At 38.6% G+C, this 20950-nt stretch overlaps 2 protein-coding genes across 4 annotated transcripts in view; one reads left to right on the forward strand and one right to left on the reverse strand.

The window, feature by feature from the left end:
- wdfy4 (WDFY family member 4) overlaps positions 1-4457 on the forward strand; it is a 39095-nt gene extending 34638 nt beyond the window's left edge. For all 3 annotated transcript variants that reach the window (XM_041049773.1, XM_041049775.1, XM_041049774.1), the window contains exons 58-64: positions 1011-1168; positions 1588-1746; positions 1827-2006; positions 2280-2462; positions 2945-3032; positions 3706-3835; positions 4110-4457. In XM_041049773.1, the coding sequence (XP_040905707.1) occupies positions 1011-1168; positions 1588-1746; positions 1827-2006; positions 2280-2462; positions 2945-3032; positions 3706-3835; positions 4110-4173 (962 nt within the window). In that variant the 3' untranslated portion in view covers positions 4174-4457. The remainder of the gene's footprint in view (positions 1-1010; positions 1169-1587; positions 1747-1826; positions 2007-2279; positions 2463-2944; positions 3033-3705; positions 3836-4109) is intronic.
- Positions 4458-6671: 2214 nt separating this feature from the next.
- Positions 6672-14719, reverse strand: vstm4a (V-set and transmembrane domain containing 4a). Its single transcript, XM_041049102.1, has 8 exons — positions 14556-14719; positions 12809-13261; positions 9911-9964; positions 9691-9798; positions 9552-9585; positions 9086-9234; positions 8062-8129; positions 6672-7252 (listed from the first exon to the last, which is right to left on the reverse strand). Exons 1-8 carry the CDS (start codon positions 14602-14604, stop codon positions 7100-7102), a joined length of 1068 nt encoding a protein of 355 aa, XP_040905036.1. The 5' UTR covers positions 14605-14719; the 3' UTR covers positions 6672-7099.
- Positions 14720-20950: the final 6231 nt, after the last annotated feature.

Genomic DNA, 20950 nt, shown 5'->3' on the forward strand with positions numbered 1-20950 from the left:
TAAATGAAAGCATAAAATTAAAGCATCATAATATAACCTCATATACAACAGATATTTTCAAACAACCGAATCAACAAAGCAATTTTCTGCTGAGTAAACCAAATTCAATCAATTATAGTCATCTGCATTTTGCATTATTGTGTATTGTTCTTCCTTTATTTTATTTCACAACATTTGATGTCAATTAAGATGTGCCCAGGTCTCAAGGGAATCATTGAAACAGAGCGAGAATGTCCATAGATTAATTTACACTATGGAAGGGTAGAAGGAGCTATCTGTTAGAGCTACAATATGGAGATGACTCTTCCGCTGAGCCCTACTTAATAATCTGAATATCCCTACAGGCCCACTGAGGGAGAGGAGATGAATCTGCGAATGCTCAGGGAGAGATTCCTGCATATTACATTTCATATTAAATCTTAGCGTGTCTGATCTGATCAATAAGCAGATAGAGATGAATAGGAGGAGGAACACTAAGACTAATGCAGACACAAGATCTTTCTGGGGATTTTAGAAGCAGAACTGGTGAAAGGATATAATGATTTCTGCCTGTTCCTGCATGTACAGGTCAATTATAGGCACAATTACAGCCTCTTTCTCACTGCCTCACCCACATACACGCACGTACATAAACTTATACTGTCCATGATCCAGGTGTCCCCCTAGCACAGAGGCTTGCTCAGCTTGTTGTAACTTGGGAATAGCTGTTTTAATTGCCCAGTTTTCTGTGGTCAATTTAATGAAATTCTTTGCAAGTTTACTGAGCAACCAAACTCTTTAATATGATGTTTTTGAAAAGCCATTACCTTCATTTGGTCAGGTAAGTTTATTCAGGTACACAAAAGGCAGAATGGGGTCATTTTTTCTATCTTTTGCACCATTATTTTTTTTATGGGTGCCTATGGTTTAAGTGACATTTTTTTTAAAGCACTCCCTTACTTTCTTTCATAACTTTTTTTTTTTTTACTCATGGTGTCCCACTCTCAATAACACTTTAAACCCCTCTGTAGAGCTGCCGAGAGGCCCAGTAGGTCAAATTGTGTGTCTGGAAAAAGAGGTGTTGGTCCTGGAGGGAAACCGGCTCCTCTTGTCGCCTCTGTCAACCTGCTTCTTCAGCTGGGGCTTCCCTGACAACAGCTGTGCCTTTGGAAACTATGCCACAGAGAAGGTATGCATGTGGGGTTATACAGTAGATCAATTTTGCATTCAATTTCACACAACCCTCCAGGTTTACCCAGCTGCATGAATCAAATTGAAATGAGACAATTGCAAATCTTATGCAGGCCCCACGTTACACAGCCATGAAGCATAGGCTTGTTTTTAAATGAGAGAATTGGATTGATAAAATTTTACTCCCTTTTATATTAATTAGTGCTCAATATCAGTCTTACAGACATTTACAGAAACTGAATTTTAAACAGTTTAATCACATACAGATGAAGGATCTCACTGAGTCTGGGTCAAGCCACACACACCATCAGCTAATCAGTATCATATCCACAAACTCACTCCATCATAAACAGTATACTTAATACAGACATAAATAATCTGTGTTATGGTGGTCTACTCGTGTACATCCATCTCTAGATCTTTGCTGTGTGTGAGAGTCTATGTGACTGGGGCGCGACGCTGTGCGCAGTCTGTCCCAACCCGACGACAGTCATCACTGCAGGAACCAGCGCAGTGGTGTGTGTGTGGGATGTAGCAGTCAGCAAGGACAAACTCACTCACATGAAACTCAGACAGGTTAGTGTATCTGCATATTTGTGTGCTCCATAGATAGGCAGACACTCATATACATACATAACTCCCATTTTTTTTCACAGCCATTATACGGTCACACAGATTCGGTAACATGTCTGGCAGTGTCAGATGTCCACAGCATGATAGTAAGTGGCTCCCGTGACCTCACCTGCATCCTGTGGGATATGGAGGAGCTAAGCTACATCACCCAGTTAGCGGGACACACAGCCAGCATCACTGCACTGGCTATAAATGAACTCACCGTAAGTCCACCTTTTTGATTGTTTTCTCAGTAATTCTCTACCTACCCTCCCCTTAAAATCTCTTTCCTCTCTTTCTTCTGTTCTTTGTAATTTTTGGCACGCTGTTGTCATGTTGTTCCTCTTTCATTTAGCCAGCAGTGTGAGGAAGGGAGGGTTCTCATTGTTGACAGCATGCATATCCTCTTTGTGTGTGTTTTGCTTCTTTGTGCATCTCTGTGTATATGTGTATATCTGTGTGCACATGGGTGTCAACACCATATTGCTCTGTCCAAGGGTGAGATTGCGTCATGCGCGGGACCTCTGCTCTACCTGTGGAACATGAAGGGTCAGCTGCTGTCCTGCACCGACGCTTCCTGCGGGCCTCGGGCAGACATCCTGTGTGTTAGCTTCACTCAGCGACAAGAGTGGGACACCAGGAATGTCATTGTCACTGGCTGTGCAGATGGCATCATACAGGTGAGGTTTTTTTTTTTTTTTTTTTTTTTGTGACTGTAATGAGCGGTAGTTGATACATGTATAAGAGAGACTGGCAGTTCTTTGTAGGACTAATAGATAAGCAGGAGAGGTTGTTTTGTATTGATACAGTCACTACTTTGGCATTAGGTTCACAGGTAGCAGCTTGGATGTCCATCAAGGTCTTAATACAAGCATATGGGTTGTGTGCGTGTGTGTGTGTGTGTGTGTGTGACTGCTTTTGTTTAGGATTAATATAAGGCTTTGCGGCCCCTTCTGCAATCAGAGCTGCAAACTCTAAATTAGGCTTTCACTTGGGAGTGGGTGTCCATGCCACATGCACAACACACACACAAACGGTGTTATTACTTTATTATTTCCTCGACTTATAGGGTGCGTGCGCGTACTGGTGCGTATGTGAGCGTGTTTTGTTATTATGTTGAATTATGTCTGATTTTGCTACTCGTTATGTGTCTCTCATACAGATATGGAAGACAGAGTACACCAGAACACAATTACCTGGCCCTCCAGAAGAGCCTGTGTCCCCAGGGCAAGACCGAACAGAGAGAGACGGTAATGTTACTGGCACTAGGATCGGATATGCATGTAGGTGTTGTATTTATAACAACACAGATGATGGGAGTGGCTGACAGTAGCACAACTGTGAGATCGACTTAAGATGCAACTGCACAAAGAGTTTCATGTTTCAAAAAGAAACCACACGCTATCTAATTAGATAAATCCTGAAGTATGAGATGATTATTTTTAACCACTCATCTCAGAGCTAGACAGCGTGGTTTCCAGATGAGAGATTGTAATGCTTACCCCCATCCCTCACTAGCGTTAGGGCTAGCTGGAATTATGTTGTTATAAAGTTATTAAACATAGAGGCAGTAAACACTGATGAGTAATTCTGCTGACGTGTGTGTGCGTGTATAATTTAGAAAGCAATAATACCCAGATCCAATTTGGCATACGTTGGTTACAGCCTCGCGTCACCTCATAGGAGTATTATGCTTTGCAAATTACATTGAGACAAGTCTTTACGTAACATTGAAGCATTTATATTCGAGGGATTTTTTTTTTCTCCCTTTAACAGCCTGCTGACCGCAGATAAGCACAGTGTTAATGCACAGGTACTTTTTGTTTGTGGGGACCACTGGGTCAGAGTTACAGACAGGGTGGGAACCTTCTCTGTGATGCAGTAATAAACAGAGGTTGATGTGAACGTATGATGTATCCACAGTGAGTAGCTCGTGCCAGGTTAAAGGCTGGGAGAGACATCTGGTGTTGTGTCAAGAACTAAACAGAAATCAGCCTGTGTCACAACGCCGCTACAAGAATATTCCAGCCATCACAGCTCTGGCCATGTCCAGGTACAGTAAATATCACGCACCGACTCACAGCAAAGAGAGCTGGGATTTAGTCGCTGTTTTATCACTTCAAACTTCATTTAACTGTATTTAAAGATAATAAAAATGTTATTTTTAAGTTTATTTGCCAAGTATTTTAATATTAATAATGTAAACTTAAGTAATCAACAGTATTTTGACTGAATTCTCACCCACTCAGCTTCACATACTCTGCATTGCGTGTGTATTATTGCATGCTTTACAACAGAATACATATGCATTACTCTCTCCTGTGTAGGAGCCATGCTACTCTGTTGGCGGGTGATGCCTGGGGCAGAGTTTTCACCTGGACCTGTGAGTGAGAGGTGGCAATGTTTGAGCACAATCACTCCTCCAGCCACCATTTCTATAAACCCTCTACCCTCTCAGAGACTCTGACACTGTGAATTCATCAGTGTGTCAGGTCTGACACCAGCTGTGAACGAGGACTGCTGTAAATGTTGTGTTTGCATTCAGGGAGAACAATGTTACCATATTTGATACATTCAATATTTTACCTCCTACATAATTATTTAACTCTATATTTTTCCGTGTAAATACTGAATTTCAACTAATTTGAATAAAATGCTGATGGCCATTTGTCTAAATCTTCTCATGTGAGTCTGTGGTTTTTAATACTGACTGAAATCAGGACTTCATTTTATTTCATTTTATTTTACTTTACATGTGGGATTCATAAAGGTGAAACTGGAAGGACAAATTCTCCAGAACTGCTGGGTGGATTTGCATGAGGGAAATAATGGAAAACACTATACCTTAGCCTGAAAACAATTTTTTAGGGTAAATTTTTTTTAGGTCTGCCACTCCAGCTGTGTTAACTAGGGGCCACAGCAGAATCGTGTGATTGAACTGGGAAGGTTTATGCTGAACGCAAGAGGAATTGTGTGAATGATGAACAAGAGCATGCAGGCTCAGCCAGCTTTCCCTGAGAAAGGAAGCTTCCTAATAGTGCTGTAAAGCTGGAGCAGTTCCTTTTCTCACAGATTGCACATCAAGCATCCAGTGTCATAAAAACTATTGCACAGACACATATTGGCATTTTATGCCATGAGAGTTCCAGTGTGTTTGCTTTGGTGAATGTTTGTGGTATGAACAATTCAGGATGTTTAGTCAGTTGTGGATAGTTTCCTGGGCTTCCTTTGTTGTTTTTCACATGTTTTCAATTTGCTTTGTAATGTGGCTTTTATGAGACTGTTCTTTTAAAATCTGCTTATACCATTATCCTCCACAGCTTTACTGTGATCATGTCAAGTGTGTGTGTGTGTGTGTGTGTGTGTGTGTGTTGTAGATCCTGTAAAATGGTTTTACGTCTTGTTGGGGTATCCTTTGTGCTTGTTACAGCTTTGTGTGTGCATGTTCATGGTTAACCATGGACAGATATGCCTTTTTAGCCACATCAGACTGTTTAATCTCTGTAATCATTGCGGGAGCCACACACTGTTGGGTAAATCTGACCCATTTGAAAAGAAACAGTATGAAACCTTCTAAACATTGATCTTAATCTTTCTGTGGAAAAGTACAATGCTGACACTCACCACATCAGTTCGCTGATGTTCCAATGAATAAGTTACCCCTTTTAAATGATGTTAGATTGTTGAGCTCACGGGGGCTCATTCTCTTTCTGTGTCTCTCATTTGCTCCCTCGTGCGCATGCACTACTGTTCTCTATCATAAAGGAAGAGGTCTCTCTCTTTAACCTTTGTGTGTGTGGCTAATTGTGCTAAGTGGAGTAGCTTAATAGAGTGGAAAATAGTCCTCATAATTTTCCCAGAGAGCGAGCAATGACCTTCTCTAAAGACAACGGCCATCTCCATTCTCTCTACACCGCTGGTTTTATGATATGAAATGTCAAACCATTGGGTTCCTCAGAATAATTAAATCAAATAAATTATTGCACCTAGGCAGAACCATCTTGTAGCCTAACCCAATTATAATGCACTGTAAAGCTAATTATTAACCATGATTACAATTAGTCTAATTTGAATAAATGTAGTCATTAGTGGGTTCATCCTCTTCAGTGAGTCTGAACTGTGGGGGATGATGGTCTCTCTCGATGTCGATGTCTCTCGCTCACAGAGAGAAGGGTGTGGAGGTGCATCATTCTCTTTCTCCAAGCACCTCTATCTTCATCCCATTTTTTTTTTTTCCACACACTGACCTTCACAAAATGGCCTACACCCTTCACCTTTCCTGGGTACTTGAGCGTAATGCCTGCTGCTTCCCAGATTCATATTTGCTGTTTATGTCTGTGCCACTGAGACATCGAAATCAGAAGCAGAAGACTCTCCTTGCTGTTTCTGTCCCTTATTGTCTTATTGTTATAGATTAAACAGATGAGATAACGTGTTCATTAGTGGAAGTGGAAGCTTTGGAAGTGCTGGTTGGAGCATCTTGTTACCTTTGGACAAAGCAAGGCTAGTTGCTCTCCTCTGTTATCAGTCTTTATGCTAAGCTAAGCTAATGACTGCTGGCTGTAGCCCTACATTTATGCGAGTGATCCTCTCAGCTGACTCTCAGCCAAAGAAAAAACGTGTTTTCACAAAATGTTCTGTTCCTTTAACAGATTACCCAACTCATTTCTCACTTTTCAGTCTGTTCTGCTGCGTGTGTAAGGCGCTGAATGTGCTGCAGCTGTTTGTAATATTGTGTTGTTGTTTTTCTTTTGTCGTCTAAAGCACTTGTGACCCCAGTCAAGTGATAGAAGAATCTGACAAAGTCCAATTTGATCCACTTTAAACTGATAATTAAAAACAGCATTTAGATGAATTAAAGGCTGCACTCTTTTAACGTCAGACCCAGAGATATATTTATTAATTTTGTTTACTAGAACTGTAATTATAAATGCATTTAAAAAGCTTAGAGTTGCAGTGCCTTATGACACTGCGGTGAGAGAGCCTGGACAACAGTTTCTTTCCACACAGTCTCCTGAGTTTATACAGAATAGTTACCAGTAAGAGCTTTCTTATAAACATCTGGCTCACAGGCCAGCGATGCCAACTAACAAAACAACAGAATTATAAGACCCAAAAACTGCTGTGCTGGAATGAAACTGCACTGAGGAAACACAAAAGGCTCATTTACCAACAGTTGTAGCGTAGATACAGCCAAAAAAACAATTGCTAAATACCATACTGATAGTTCATAAATATAGTCCTTTTTGATGGCACCCAGTTCAGTTTGGAGAGCTGAATCTCTGCCCTCATTATAGGAGGTACCAAGCTGCTGTGTTTACAGCTGTTTCTCCTGGAAGAGAATCTGAGCATACACAGTGTCCGGGCTTGATGGTGTGGGGTCTGGGCTGGAGGAAGCTTGGGGCTCCGGCTTCGGTCTGACCAGCTCCAGTTCTGCATATGTCAGGCTATCCTCCTGTGATACTCGAGGCTAAAGGAGGGAGGGAAAGGATGAGAGGAACTTGAAGGAATTTAGCCCAGAGATAACGCAAAACAGCCAAGTTATGCCATTTATATGGCAAATATAAACATCAGATTTTCCCATTGGAAAAAAAGTGTATGTAGGGAGTGTATGCATGTTGTCTGCATTTGATCTCTCTCAGCAAACAGTAGTATCGTTCCACTTCCCGTGGTAAATATCTCCTTAGTGCCTCTTAGCAGCAGAAAGTATGTGTTTACAGGGTTTGCAGGACCACTTGGAACATTCAGTTTACTCGAAGAACATTTGGTACAAGAGGAGTCTTATCCAACATCCCCAGATCCTTCTAGTTGCACTAATTCAATCAGTGTGTTCGTGCAAAATAAAATGCTCACGTCTCCGGAGCTTCATTTCACTACAAAATCACAAGAACGGCATCAGTAGAAGTACTTATGATCCTTAGTTTGAGTAGTTTTCTTCTGTATATACTAGTTTGACACTTTTATTGTAGATATAAAACCAATGAAGCACTCTAAATAAATAATTGTGTTTGAGAAGCAATAAAGCTAAATAGAATTATCAAGCTCATAACTGAATGAAGACACGGCAATAAACTCCTGTAGACAATCATGCAGTCATGAGACAAATTCCCTCTTGTACATATCTCAATATCAACTCAGGAAAAAAAACATCTTTTCAAAATTTTAATAAATACATTTTGACAAATACACTGAGTGCATATGTTTCAGAAATGGTGTCATGGCATTAGAGGGCATAGGAATAACGGAGGTTGACTGATGGGTGACAACGAGGAGACTTACAGCAGCAGATCTCCTTGGCGGAGCCTTTAACCTTCTGGGCTTTTGAGGTCTCTTTGCAGCGACAGGCACTGAAAAACAGAGACAACCTTAATTGACTCAAAACAACAGCCAGGAGGAATGAATTCACAAATATGACTGTGTGATTGAAGTCAAAATCATCCTTCACAACCACTTTGTATTAAACATAACAAAGGTGTAATTTACAGCAGGAGTTAGTGCTTTTTTTTTTACTCTACCATTTTCATTGTCAGTATTGAAGACAAAACACTCAGCAGGATTTTACCCAAATACAGTATAAAGTTTCATTCTCAGTCTGTTTTCCGCTCGTCCCTCAGTCTTTCTTCTGCTGTTTTTGTCATGGGAATCGAATTATGCTGGAGATATCGTTTTCTGCTTTTGTACTTGCTGGATACCTTTGTTTAATGTTGTTTATTCATTCTTTACCCGCTAATTCCTTTCCTTAGCATCACAGGGGGCTGGAGCCTCTCTTTGCCCCCTGTGACTCTAATGCCTCCAATGTTTTTGGAATTCAAGAGGAAACACAAAGTCCATGCAGAAATACAAAGACTGGGAATTGAACCAGGCTCCTATGCAGAGTGAGGTGACACCAGTGAGGTGACAACACCGAACCACTATGTTCCCGCCTTGAACCAAAGGATTTGACAGTGAAAACACCTAATCTTGGATGTTTATATTAGAATTCAGTCCATTCTAGTTTGCTGCATAAAATATATTTACACCCTAATGCAGAGGTTCCCAACTTGGATCTGAGGTAGTTGTTTTTTTCTGGCTTTTCTCAAATGGTTTTGTGAAATACTGGACACTTTTGGTACTCTAGGGCTATACAAAACCATAAAATCCTTTAAATGAAACAATCTGAGAAGAGAAAACACTCCATATGTCTCGTAACTCATGTCCAGACTGAGACCAAAGCATATGGGGGTCTCAGGGTCAGGAAACACTAGCCTAATGGTCCTTTTAAAGAATGAAAAGGTCACATCCTGCTCTCAAAATGTCACTTTACCTTTAGCTGGTATGTGCGGTGGTGGCTCTTCAGGTAGTTTAGGTGGAGTTACTGTGACTCTTCTGTCTGTTTTCTGTTTTATGTCTTTCCTTTGAGCTCTTGGGGAGGAACTGGAGGAACTGCTGGAGCTGGTTACAGTCTCTCCTGAGCTGTATGGAGCAGAGGAGATTAAGTTTTGATTAGGGTGGCAACTAGCACTTTCATTATCAATGAATCAGCTATGCAAAAATATAGGTAATATTGCAAGACTGAAGAAATAATTTAAGAAACAAGTGAAATTTGTGGTGCCTTTAGGAGACATTTTTTAATTAGTCTTTTGACTGTTTCCTACCAGAAAAGCAAAATTCTTCAATGGACAATGATAAAAAAAATAATGAAAAGTAGAAAAATGTCACATTTGAATCATCACAATTGTTGCTGATTCATATTCTGTTCATTGTTCATTTTTATAAACAGCATACTGTACCTGCTTTCTGGACACTTCACCAGAAGGTAACTGGCTGCAGAGAAAACAACAGAAAAAGTCATGTTGGCTGAATCTCAAAGGTGTCCGCATATTGTTTTGAATGTGAAGTTACAGTAGGAACACAAATGATGGCTTTTACCTTTAAGCCTGTGTCTTCTGTGAAAGAACTGGCAAGTGAGAACCAGAGTGAACAGGAAGATGGACAACAGGCCCAGTGAGCAGATCAGCACAGCGCACATATACACATCTTCAAAACAGAGACACATAATCATTTTGAGGAAAGGCATCAGGACAGGTGCATCATCAAACTTGTATATGGTAAAGTGAAACAGAAGTAAGGCCAGAGATGAAAACAGTACCTGCAAATAAACGCCACAGTCCTTCGCTGCTACCATCCTCAAGAGTAAAGTGCACTGGGGGAACAATTGTTTAAAAAATGTCAGCAAAAACAGCTTGTTGAGGACAGAAAACTGTGCCCAGGCAAGAAAATCTCTGTAAATTGCTGTTGTCTGAGGGCACTGACCCAATACAGCAAACAGACTCAGTGGTTTCCAGAAATATCAAAACCTCTGTCATGAAGGGAGAGTCTGCTGCAGCACCAGCCAAGGCCACTACACACTCACAAACACACACACGCCTATGTGTGGGCGTTGCTGTTCTTGGACAGTATTTGGGGGGTTCCCTGTTGCTCTGCATCTCCACTTTCTTATGTTGGTCACTTAACAGTTATTTAATGTTGCAGTTTTCTCTGTCAGTGTGACAAGAGAACAAATCAGGAAGTCATCAGTGCTTGTACAAATGAATGATGGGCTGTGTGTAGGTCAGGGGTATTTAACAAGGAGAGTGAACAGAGGCTATGTACATAAATTACTTCTCTCTCTCTCTCTGCTTCCCCATAATGAGATTTTAATATGTCTTTTAAACACAGGTTGATAAACATATTCATAAGAAATGATATGATATCAACTAATTGACTTCTAGCCTGTTTCCAGGTTGCCATTCAGTCTGAATATCATGTTAATTAATGTCAGGGAGCAAAACAGTGGCTTTTGTACTGTGACCAAACATCAAAAACAATAATTATAGAGGGCCAGTCCGTGGTGTTTTATTATTTTGTCCACTGGCACAGTTTTCCATGAAAGGAAAAGACTTGCAAAACAGACAAACTGTAGCTGAGTCTTCCTCATATGATGAGGTGACAGGTTCTGTGTTAAGGCATCTCTTGACAATGTGAGCTGTTAACAGTTACTGCAAGTAAACCACATATTTGACCTTCACACTGTAGTTAACCACATGCTGAAGCCCTCATCTGATCAGTGCACACAGCCCGAGGTTCACAGGTTAGTTAGGGAGGTGTCATGGTACACACTATATAGATGTGTCTACACAAGAGGTTGCATTCCTGAAAGAGTTTATGAAAAAGAAACTCAGCACAGGTTTTCATGAAGAGCCAAAAACCATCAGGCACAGATTTAGGTTCATCTGCTTTCCCTCAGTCCAGCTGTGAAGCCTGGATGCAAAAACGCAAACCATCCGCTGAAAGTTGCAGAGTTGGAAACCTGAAGCCAGAGAGAGCACTGAGATTTGATTTAACAGTGCAGATTGTCTGCTCATTTTACCAGTTTAAAAGCAGCAGACAATGTTCAACCATTAAGTCTGAAGGTCTGAAGTTGGGATTTAGAGATGTGGGAGAGGTCAAACCATCTTCCCACTGTGCAAAAATCTTTTGAGTAAGAGTAATCCAGTGATCTCAAGTGGGTGTAGCCATTGCTCTGAGCTCTGCAGACTGAAATCTTCAGACTGAAATCTGCAGACTGAGGGGTTCCCTGATTACAGTTACAGTAAAACTTAGTTTTCTCTTTGTTTACTCTTATAATGTCTGCTCTTGTGTTTCTGGTTCTGTGGTCAATGCATGTCGGAGATGCCTGAGGTTGTGTGGCTTCCTTAGTGGGACATTGCCCTGAATATAGGGCAGGGCGTTGTCACATGGCTCTGTTTGACTTAAACTTCTCGGCAGACATCTAGTAAAAGGTCAACTGTGCAACTGAATCAGGTGGGGCTGCATACCAGCACCTTAAATCTCTACTGAACCCCTTTATACAGTATATACCACATTAACAGATGGCATCCCTGAAATCAGTCCTGCTAAATCAGCTAAAAGATTGTACTGTATAAAGAAATATTTATTGCTCCATGTGATTTGCATTAGTTCTTAACCAGATTTGTTCAGGTTGTTTATTGTTGATTTTTGGGGGAACCTTGGCACAGACTAAATAAGTTCCACTGCAACTGAATTCTCCAGTAAAATTTCTCCTGAGGCTTGCATAAAAGTAAACCCAGAATGCTGACGTCATGTGTTTCAGAGTTTTTGAACGTAGCCAGCTCAGCAACACTCTACCTTTTACTCCTCGCGCTCATACACAGAGAGTGATATTGTTGAGTGTGGTTTGGCTGTGTGAGCTCATTGTTTTGAGATGGAAATGCCAGAGGATTGGGGTCACACTCAAACACATATAGGCACTACTTACAGCAAATAGCACAGCCAGTCAGAGTCAAAGAACACATGCTGCACATTTCTGTCTACGCTTTGGCCTTTAATAAAAAAAATTTAAAAAAAACAGTTGCTTTTCCTTTATTCAGTCATTTCCATTGCCAGATAACATGGACAGTGTGCCTCCACTGAATGTGTGCGGCTGTAAGGGAATTCCTTGGAAAGGAGTTTTCCATGGAAAACATTTTCAAAGTAATAACATCAGAAATTCCCTATGTGTTTGACCCTTTCTTGTCAGTGACCAGGGTTGTGCAAAAGTATAAATGTAGTAGATGACACAATGGACTGCCTTGATTTCTTCTCTGCTCGCCTGTCTGAACCAAGTGAAGGTTAAATCAATGTTTGTATGTGATCTGATAAAAGGCTAAAATGTTACTGCAATCTGACTCCCAACTCTGCTAGAAATAGTTCCATACTAATACTAATGTTTCACTGTCTAATTCACTTTTGATTTGCCCTCCACCAGGGCACATAGCCCCAGCAGTATGGAGCTGCAACATCTTGCTCAAGGACACTTAGACAGAGAGGATGCTTGCTGAGACACTTGGCTGATTTGCTTAATTTAAAAAAATAGGACAACAGCAGCTGACAGCTGACAAAACTCAAGCCCTCCATCTCTCAACTTTCACCCCATCATCAGCCAAAATGTGGCCCTGGGTTTTTCCACAAACAAATGAGACATGAAGAGAAGAACACCTTTAGTTACCTGTGAGCTGTGTGGTGCTGGTACCATTGGACGATGCTCTCCACGTGTTTCTGTGTTTGCGGATCTCCTGAACTTTACAGGTGTAGAAACCCTGGTCCGTCCCTGTTACACTGAAAATCCGCAACCTGAACTGCTCTCCCTCTGTTTCCTCGTACAGACGGAACTTCGGCTGGGGGAAACGACGGGTGTAGTTCCCATACAGCTTCATTTTCTTTATGCCCATCTTCACAATCAGAAACTGAGACGGCTCAACTGCAGGAGGAGAGGGGGCTGGAGAGGAGGGAGGTGGCACGAGAGTGGGAGCAGTAAGAGGAGAGAAGAACCAGCGAATGATGAGGACACTGCTGCTCCTCTTCCTCTGAGATACCAGGCAGGACAGTGTCAAGTTGTCTTTCTCTGTTACCATGATGACAGGTCCAGGGGTCACTGTCACATTCAGGGCGTGACATACCTCTGTTGACGAAAGGCACAAACAATACAGGTGGGATGTACAGCTGACTTTTTTCTTTTTGAGTGTGTGTTTTGGAAACACAAATCCTATACTCTGTTCATGTATAGGATTTATACAACTATATATATATATATATATATATGTACTGTTTTATAACAGAGTAAAATCAAACCAAACCATGAAATGTTTTTTTTCTCTAAACAAGAGTGCAATGATCTGGTGGCTTGAGTGACTCCTCCCTGCTTTTTAAATTAGTCATTAACTGGAGTTGGTAATGTGCCCCACATGGAAAAAGTCTGAGTTCATTTTTGCAAGATGTTTGATTTCCTCCCAATTGAACATAATTGTGGCATTTAGACAAAGTGCGTTTATAAGCACACCCACAGTGGCCACTTGGATTTATGGTGTTAGAGCTCACAATATCACTGGTTCTACTAGCAAATGTCATTCCATCACTGGATGGGAATTTGGTTTGTAAAAGGTAGAAAGCATAGGAGGAACCTGAAAGTGCGCATGTTTTATTCTGCTGCCAGCTGGGTCAGGTTTGTCTTGAAGAGACATGGGGTCTGGACACAAGATGTGTGATCAGACAGGCAAAGAGAATCCACAGGTGGGAAACATTCATCTTCAGTTCGGTTCACTCCGAAACAGGCTTAGAGAAACACGACAAGATAACAGGGACTTTCTGTTTTGTTTGTTTTTTTTTGTTTGTTTGTTTTGTTTTGTTTTGTTTTGTTTTGTTTTGTTTTTTTTCTGTTGCTGTGTGAGTTGAGGAATCTCCCTCGGGGTCTGTCCTACACCGTTTAATGTGACAACAAAAGCAGCAACAGGGACTGAAACCAGTGTAACACAAAACTGAACATAACCAAACGATTATAGGGCAAGAAGTAGGTGTTGTGAGTCCGCTTTATGGCAGTTTATAGAATGCAAATTATACTGAGGTTTTCTCTGATCACAGAGACGAACTTGCTTTACTCTACAAGCGGTGTCATTCTAAACAAAGCTGCATTTGGTGAGTTTGCAAAAGACCTTTTGCTATGTCAATATTGCCAATATTATAATAATGATGAACACGCTTGCAACTTTTGTTTGTTGTAGAAACTATTAAGAGGTGTTTTTCTTGCATGTTTGACATTATTTTCATGCCAAAGTTTTATTGTAAACTCAAAATTTATGGTTTCACAATGGTTTATGTTAGATCAAGGATCACATTTTTCTGTCTGTCTTTCTTTTTCTTTCTTTCTTGCTCGCTTGCATTCTTACTGGTTTATATTGCTGTAAACAAGGCAAACTTACCTGTGACCAGAGCCTTAGTCAGGACAAGGACCACTATAGAGAAGTACATTTTCCACAGTCAGCGAATCCATAAACCCAGAGCACTTACACAAGCAGCTACATTCACAACAGAGTCTGACTACATGACCCACCAGAGCCCTTACCCACCATTAACTCTTCTCCTCTTTCTCCTCTTTTCTGTGTAATATGAAACAGTAAAAGTTCTGTTCCCACTTAGAAACTCCCACTCACTCTCCCAGTACTCACTCTCTCTCTCTCTCTCTCTCTCTCTCTCTCTCTCTCTCTGACTGTCTCTCCCTGTCTCTCTCCCCCTCTCGTTCTCTGTGTGTCCTGCAAAACGTAGGAAATGTCATTTCCTGTGTTTCTGTGTGAGGAGTCTTGGACCATGGCCCAAAACCCCAGAACTCTAAAGAGATGGTCAAGTCTCGTGGTTTGTCTGTGTGCAACGCCTGTCACACTGCGTGTCGTTTTGAGATGCATACACAACAAAGCGCTGAACATGCATTTCCATTACCCAAGTTACTCTCGAAGTCAAGGGGTAATGCACATCTTGCATCTCCCATTAAAGTCTACAAAGAGGAAACATATTCGTGTGTGAGCTGTTTTTGTGCCTGCTCGCATATGTTCATGCATTTCTGTGGATGTTGCATGCTTGTCTGTGTGTGTGTGTGTGTGCTGGGACCTCTCCCTGTCTGGCTGCTGGACAGAGTGGCATGGGCTTGTCTCTGGCTGTGGTTGTCAGACTGTCCCAGTGGTATGAAGCCTGCTGCTTTATTGGGCAGGCTAAACTGCTGAGGCAGGGCTTCTGCTGGCGCTTTGAGCTCTGCCAAAGCCAAATGGAATTAAAGCTGCAAGCAGCGATGGGCGGGCCCTTGCACCCCTTGCGAGCCGCGGGAGTCGCAGCCAGCGCAGCCACGCACAAGAGTCCTCCTATGTCCTCCCCTCTCTCTTGCTCTTCTCCCCAGAGAAGCACAGCAGTATACAGCAACAGAAAAGACATGACCCCCTTCCAGCAGGGGGCGCAATGAGTGTTTCATCATATGAGCATATAAATGAGTTGAGAGTATGAAGGTCATCCTGATTATCTGTGCAGAGCAAACATGTAATTTGGTTTGTGTTTATAATATATATATATATATATATATATATATATATATATATATATTTATATTTATATATATATATATATATATATATATATATAAAACACTAAAGTATACTAAATATATATTATATAACACTAAAATGTGTGTATATATATTTACTTTATTGATCCCTCCTGGGGAAATTACTTTCTGCATTTTGCCCACACCAAGTGAACACACACAAACAAGCATGCACATGCACTAGAGACGCTTTTGCACTTGGTCGAGGGATTGAACCCACAACCCTCCGATCTCAGGCTGGTCCAAAGTCCAAAGACGCACTCTTAACTTGCTGCGCCACGGCTGCCCCTTTTATTTTTGATATATATATGAAAAAGTTAGCTTTAATGGACATTTGTACTTTGAGCGAGTTGTGTTTATGTGACTACATGTGTAATGTGGTTACAAGAAAGTTGCACATGTTAAGAAAAAGTATCATGAAGTTTGTCAGAGGATAACTCACACAGTGTTCAGTTTGAGAGATGTTGATGAAGCAGGTTAATGGAGCCTGTTGTTAAAAGTTAGACATTGTTTTTCCAAGCATTGTATAATTTGTATTTTAACTATACACATTTCATGATTAAATGTAGGGTGGTGGGACTTTAGTTGAGTGGGACTAGTTGTTTGGTTCAGTGGTGTCTTATGATTGATGAATGATGTCTTATATTCTTATTTTGACTGTGTTTCTATTGGTGATGCAGAACAGAGATATGTTGCCATCTTTTTTACCTGTTTTTCTGAACTTATATTTTTATATATACTGTGCTTTTTTGCTGGAGCACAAATGAGCTCTGGTGCATTTTCTACATTTCTGTGTGTTTGTGTGCTCTTTACATGTCCAAATCCTTTGCTTTCTCTACTTTCTCAACAATTAAGAACTATTTCAAATCATATACAATCATGCACATCACCACTTACCCACAGACGTAATGCAAAAATACATAACACATTATAGATTATATGTCATAAATCCATGCTTTGATACCTACACATATGTCATATACATTATTCAAAGTAAGGTTTTCTTTCCTACATTACAACAGCATTTCCACGAATGCCATATCTCATTCTAACTAGATATGTTGATAACAATATTTAATAAATGCTGTTGAAATATAGGTTTTACTTTACCTTTACATCATATCAAAAAGCAAAAGGCACTGGTTATGGTACACCTAGTACACTAGGGTGGGGTTCAGTTCCCTGCAGTGCCCTGCAAATAGATTGATGATGTAAGATCCACACAAAATCCTAAATATACACAGCTTGTCATGACAACTCCATGTTTACACATCTATGTAGAATGTATTTCCAATATATAGCTCACATGGCACACTGGCATAAAAAGACATTTATGGCTCCAAGAAAAAGGAGCTCAACTGCACTTCTCTTCTCTTCATTCCAACAGCCCTAATCTCAACTACTCTCCATATATACAGAGACATACACAAGTACAGAAAACATGTTTTCTCCCCCAGTAGGTGCTATATGTTGAATTTTCCTCCAATAAACTTTTTTTCTCGTACGGACGTGATGCACCTGTGGCCAAAAAAAGTCATACTTCAGTATTGGCTCAAAAAAAAAGTCAAAAAATTTTTTGACCTCAAAATGTCATAAAAAACGTCATAGTATAGTATGGCGTCAAAATGTGACAAAAAAAGTCAAAAAAATTTTTTTGACCTCAAAATGTCATAAAAAACGTCATAGTATAGTAAGGCGTCAAAATCGGCCAAAAAAATTCAAAAAATTTTTTGACCTCAAAATGTCATAAAAAACGTCATAGTATAGTATGGCGTCAAAATGTGACAAAAAGAGTCAAAAAAATTTTTAACCTCAAAATGTCATAAAAAACGTCATAGTATAGTATGGCGTCAAAATCGGCCAAAAAAAGTCAAAAAATTTTTTAACCTAAAAATGTCATAAAAAACGTCATAGTATAGTATGGCGTCAAAATCGGCCAAAATGAGTCAAAAAATTTTTTGACCTCAAAATGTCATTAAAAACGTCATAGTATAGTATGGCGTCAAAATGTGACAAAAAAAGTCAAAAAAATTTTTGACCTCAAAATGTCATAAAAAAACATCATAGTATGGTATGGCGTCAAAATGTGACAAAAAAAGTCAAAAATTTTTTTGACCTCAAAATGCCATAAAAAACGTCAGTATAGTATGGCGTTTTTTTCGGGCAAAAAAAGTCAAACATTTTTTTGACCTCAAAATGTCATAAAAAACGTCATAATATAGTATGGCGTCAAAATGTGACAAAAAGAGTCAAAAAAATTTTTAACCTCAAAATGTCATAAAAAACGTCATAGTATAGTATGGCGTCAAAATCGGACAAAAAAAGTCAAAAAAATTTTTGACCTCAAAATGTCATAAAAAACGTCATAGTATAGTATGGCGTCAAAATCAGCCAAAAAAAGTCAAAAAATTTTTTGACCTCAAAATGTCATAAAAAACGTCATAGTATAGTATGGCGTTTTTTTCGTGCAAAAAAAGTCAAAAATTTTTTTGACCTCAAAATGTCATAAAAAACGTCATAGTATAGTATGGCGTCAAAATCGGCCAAAAAAAGTCAAATTTTTTTTTAACGTCAAAATGTCATAAAAAACGTCATAGTATAGTATGGCGTCAAAATGTGACAAAAAAGTCAAAAATTTTTTTGACCTCAAAATTTCATAAAAAACGTCATAGTATAGTATGGCGTTTTTTTCGGGCAAAAAAAGTCCAAAAAAATTTTTGACCTCAAAATGTCATAAAAAACGTCATAGTATAGTAAGGCTTCAAAATCGGACAAAAAAAGTCAAAAATTTTTTTGACCTCCAAAAGTCATAAAAAACGTCATAGTATAGTAAGGCGTTTTTTTCAGGCAAAAAAAGTCAAAAATGTTTTTTACCTCAAAATGTCATAAAAAACGTCATAGTATAGTAAGGCGTCAAAAATCGGCCCAAAAAAGTCAAATTTTTTTTTTACCTCAAAATGTCATAAAAAACGTCATAGTATAGTAAGGCGTTTTTTTCGGGCAAAAAAAGTCAAAAATTTTTTTGACCTCCAAATGTCATAAAAAACGTCATAGTATAGTATGGCGTCAAAATGTGACAAAAAAAGTCAAAAAATTTTTTTGACCTCAAAATGTCATAAAAAACATCATAGTATAGTATGGCGTCAAAATGTGACAAAAAAAAGTCAAAAAATTTTTTGACCTCAAAATGTCATAAAAAATGTCATAGTATAGTATGGCGTCAAAATGTGACAAAAAAAGTCCAAAATTTTTTTGACCTCAAAATGTCATAAAAAACGTCATAGTATAGTAAGGCGTCAAAATCGGCCAAAAAAAAGTCAATTTTTTTTTTTACCTCAAAATGTCCAAAAAAAACGTCATAGTATAGTATGGCGTTTTTTTCAGGCAAAAAAAGTCAAACTTTTTTTTGTCCTCAAAATGTCATAAAAAACGTCATAGTTTAGTATGGCGTCAAAATCAGCCAAAAAAAGTCAAAAAAATTTTTGACCTCAAAATGTCATAAAAAACGTCATAGTATAGTATGGCGTCAAAATCGGCCAAAAAAAGTCAAATTTTTTTTTAACGTCAAAATGTCATAAAAAACGTCATAGTATAGTATGGCGTCAAAATGTGACAAAAAAAGTCAAAAAATTTTTTGACCTCAAAATTTCATAAAAAACGTCATAGTATACTATGGCGTTTTTTTCTGGCAAAAAAAGTCAAAAAAAATTTTTGACCTCAAAATGTCATAAAAAACGTCATAGTATAGTATGGCGTCAAAATCGGACAAAAAAGTCAAAAAAATGTTTGACCTCAAAATGTCATAAAAAACGTCATAGTATAGTATGGCGTCAAAATGTGACAAAAAAAGTCCAAAATTTTTTTGACCTCAAAATGTCATAAAAAACGTCATAGTATAGTAAGGCGTCAAAATCGGCCAAAAAAAAGTCAATTTTTTTTTTTACCTCAAAATGTCAAAAAAAAACGTCATAGTATAGTATGGCGTTTTTTTCAGGCAAAAAAAGTCAAAATTTTTTTTGACCTCAAAATGTCATAAAAAACGTCATAGTATAGTATGGCGTCAAAATCAGCCAAAAAAAGTCAAAAAATTTTTTGACCTCAAAATGTCATAAAAAACGTCATAGTATAGTAAGGCGTTTTTTTCGTGCAAAAAAAGTCAAAAATTTTTTTGACCTCAAAATGTCATAAAAAACGTCATAGTATAGTATGGCGTCAAAATCGGCCAAAAAAAGTCAAATTTTTTTTTAACGTCAAAATGTCATAAAAAACGTCATAGTATAGTATGGCGTCAAAATGTGACAAAAAAAGTCAAAAAATTTTTTGACCTCAAAATTTCATAAAAAACGTCATAGTATACTATGGCGTTTTTTTCTGGCAAAAAAAGTCAAAAAAAATTTTTGACCTCAAAATGTCATAAAAAACGTCATAGTATAGTATGGCGTCAAAATCGGACAAAAAAAGTCAAAAAAATTTTTGACCTCAAAATGTCATAAAAAACGTCATAGTATAGTATGGTGTCAAAATCGGCCAAAAAAAGTCAAATTTTTTTTTAACGTCAAAATGTCATAAAAAACGTCATAGTATAGTATGGCGTTTTTTTCGGGCAAAAAAAGTCAAAAAAAATTTTTGACCTCAAAATGTCATAAAAAACGTCATAGTATAGTATGGCGTCAAAATGTGACAAAAAAAGTCAACATTTTTTTTGACCTCAAAATGTCATAAAAAACGTCATAGTATAGTATGGCGTCAAAATCGGCCAAAAAAAGTCAAAAAATTTTTTGACCTCAAAATGTCATAAAAAACGTCATAGTATAGTATGGCGTCAAAATCGGCCAAAAAAAGTCAAAAATTTTTTTGACCTCAAAATGTCATAAAAAACGTCATAGTATAGTATGGCGTCAAAATGTGACAAAAAAAGTCAAAAAAAATTTTGACCTCAAAATGTCATAAAAAAACATCATAGTATAGTATGGTGTCAAAATGTGACAAAAAAAGTCAAAAAATTTTTTGACCTCAAAATGTCATAAAAAACATCATAGTATAGTATGGCGTTTTTTTCGGGCAAAAAAAGTCAAAAAAATTTTTGACCTCAAAATGTCATAAAAAACGTCATAATATAGTATGGCGTCAAAATGTGACAAAAAGAGTCAAAAAATTTTTTAACCTCAAAATGTCATAAAAAACGTCATAGTATAGTATGGCGTCAAAATCGGACAAAAAAAGTCAAAA

This window comes from Toxotes jaculatrix, chromosome 11, assembly GCF_017976425.1.
Source record: "Toxotes jaculatrix isolate fToxJac2 chromosome 11, fToxJac2.pri, whole genome shotgun sequence".
NCBI lineage: Eukaryota > Metazoa > Chordata > Actinopteri > Toxotidae > Toxotes > Toxotes jaculatrix.

Coding starts and splice junctions, on each gene's coding strand:
- vstm4a (XM_041049102.1), bottom strand. CDS start 14,604: ATGTACTTCTCTATAGTGGTCCTTGTCCTGACTAAGGCTCTGGTCACA. Junction 9,799..9,910: donor ACTGTGGCGTTTATTTGCAG/GTACTGTTTTCA, acceptor TCTGTTTTGAAG/ATGTGTATATGTGCGCTGTG. Junction 7,253..8,061: donor CGCCAAGGAGATCTGCTGCT/GTAAGTCTCCTC, acceptor TCCCTCCTTTAG/CCTCGAGTATCACAGGAGGA.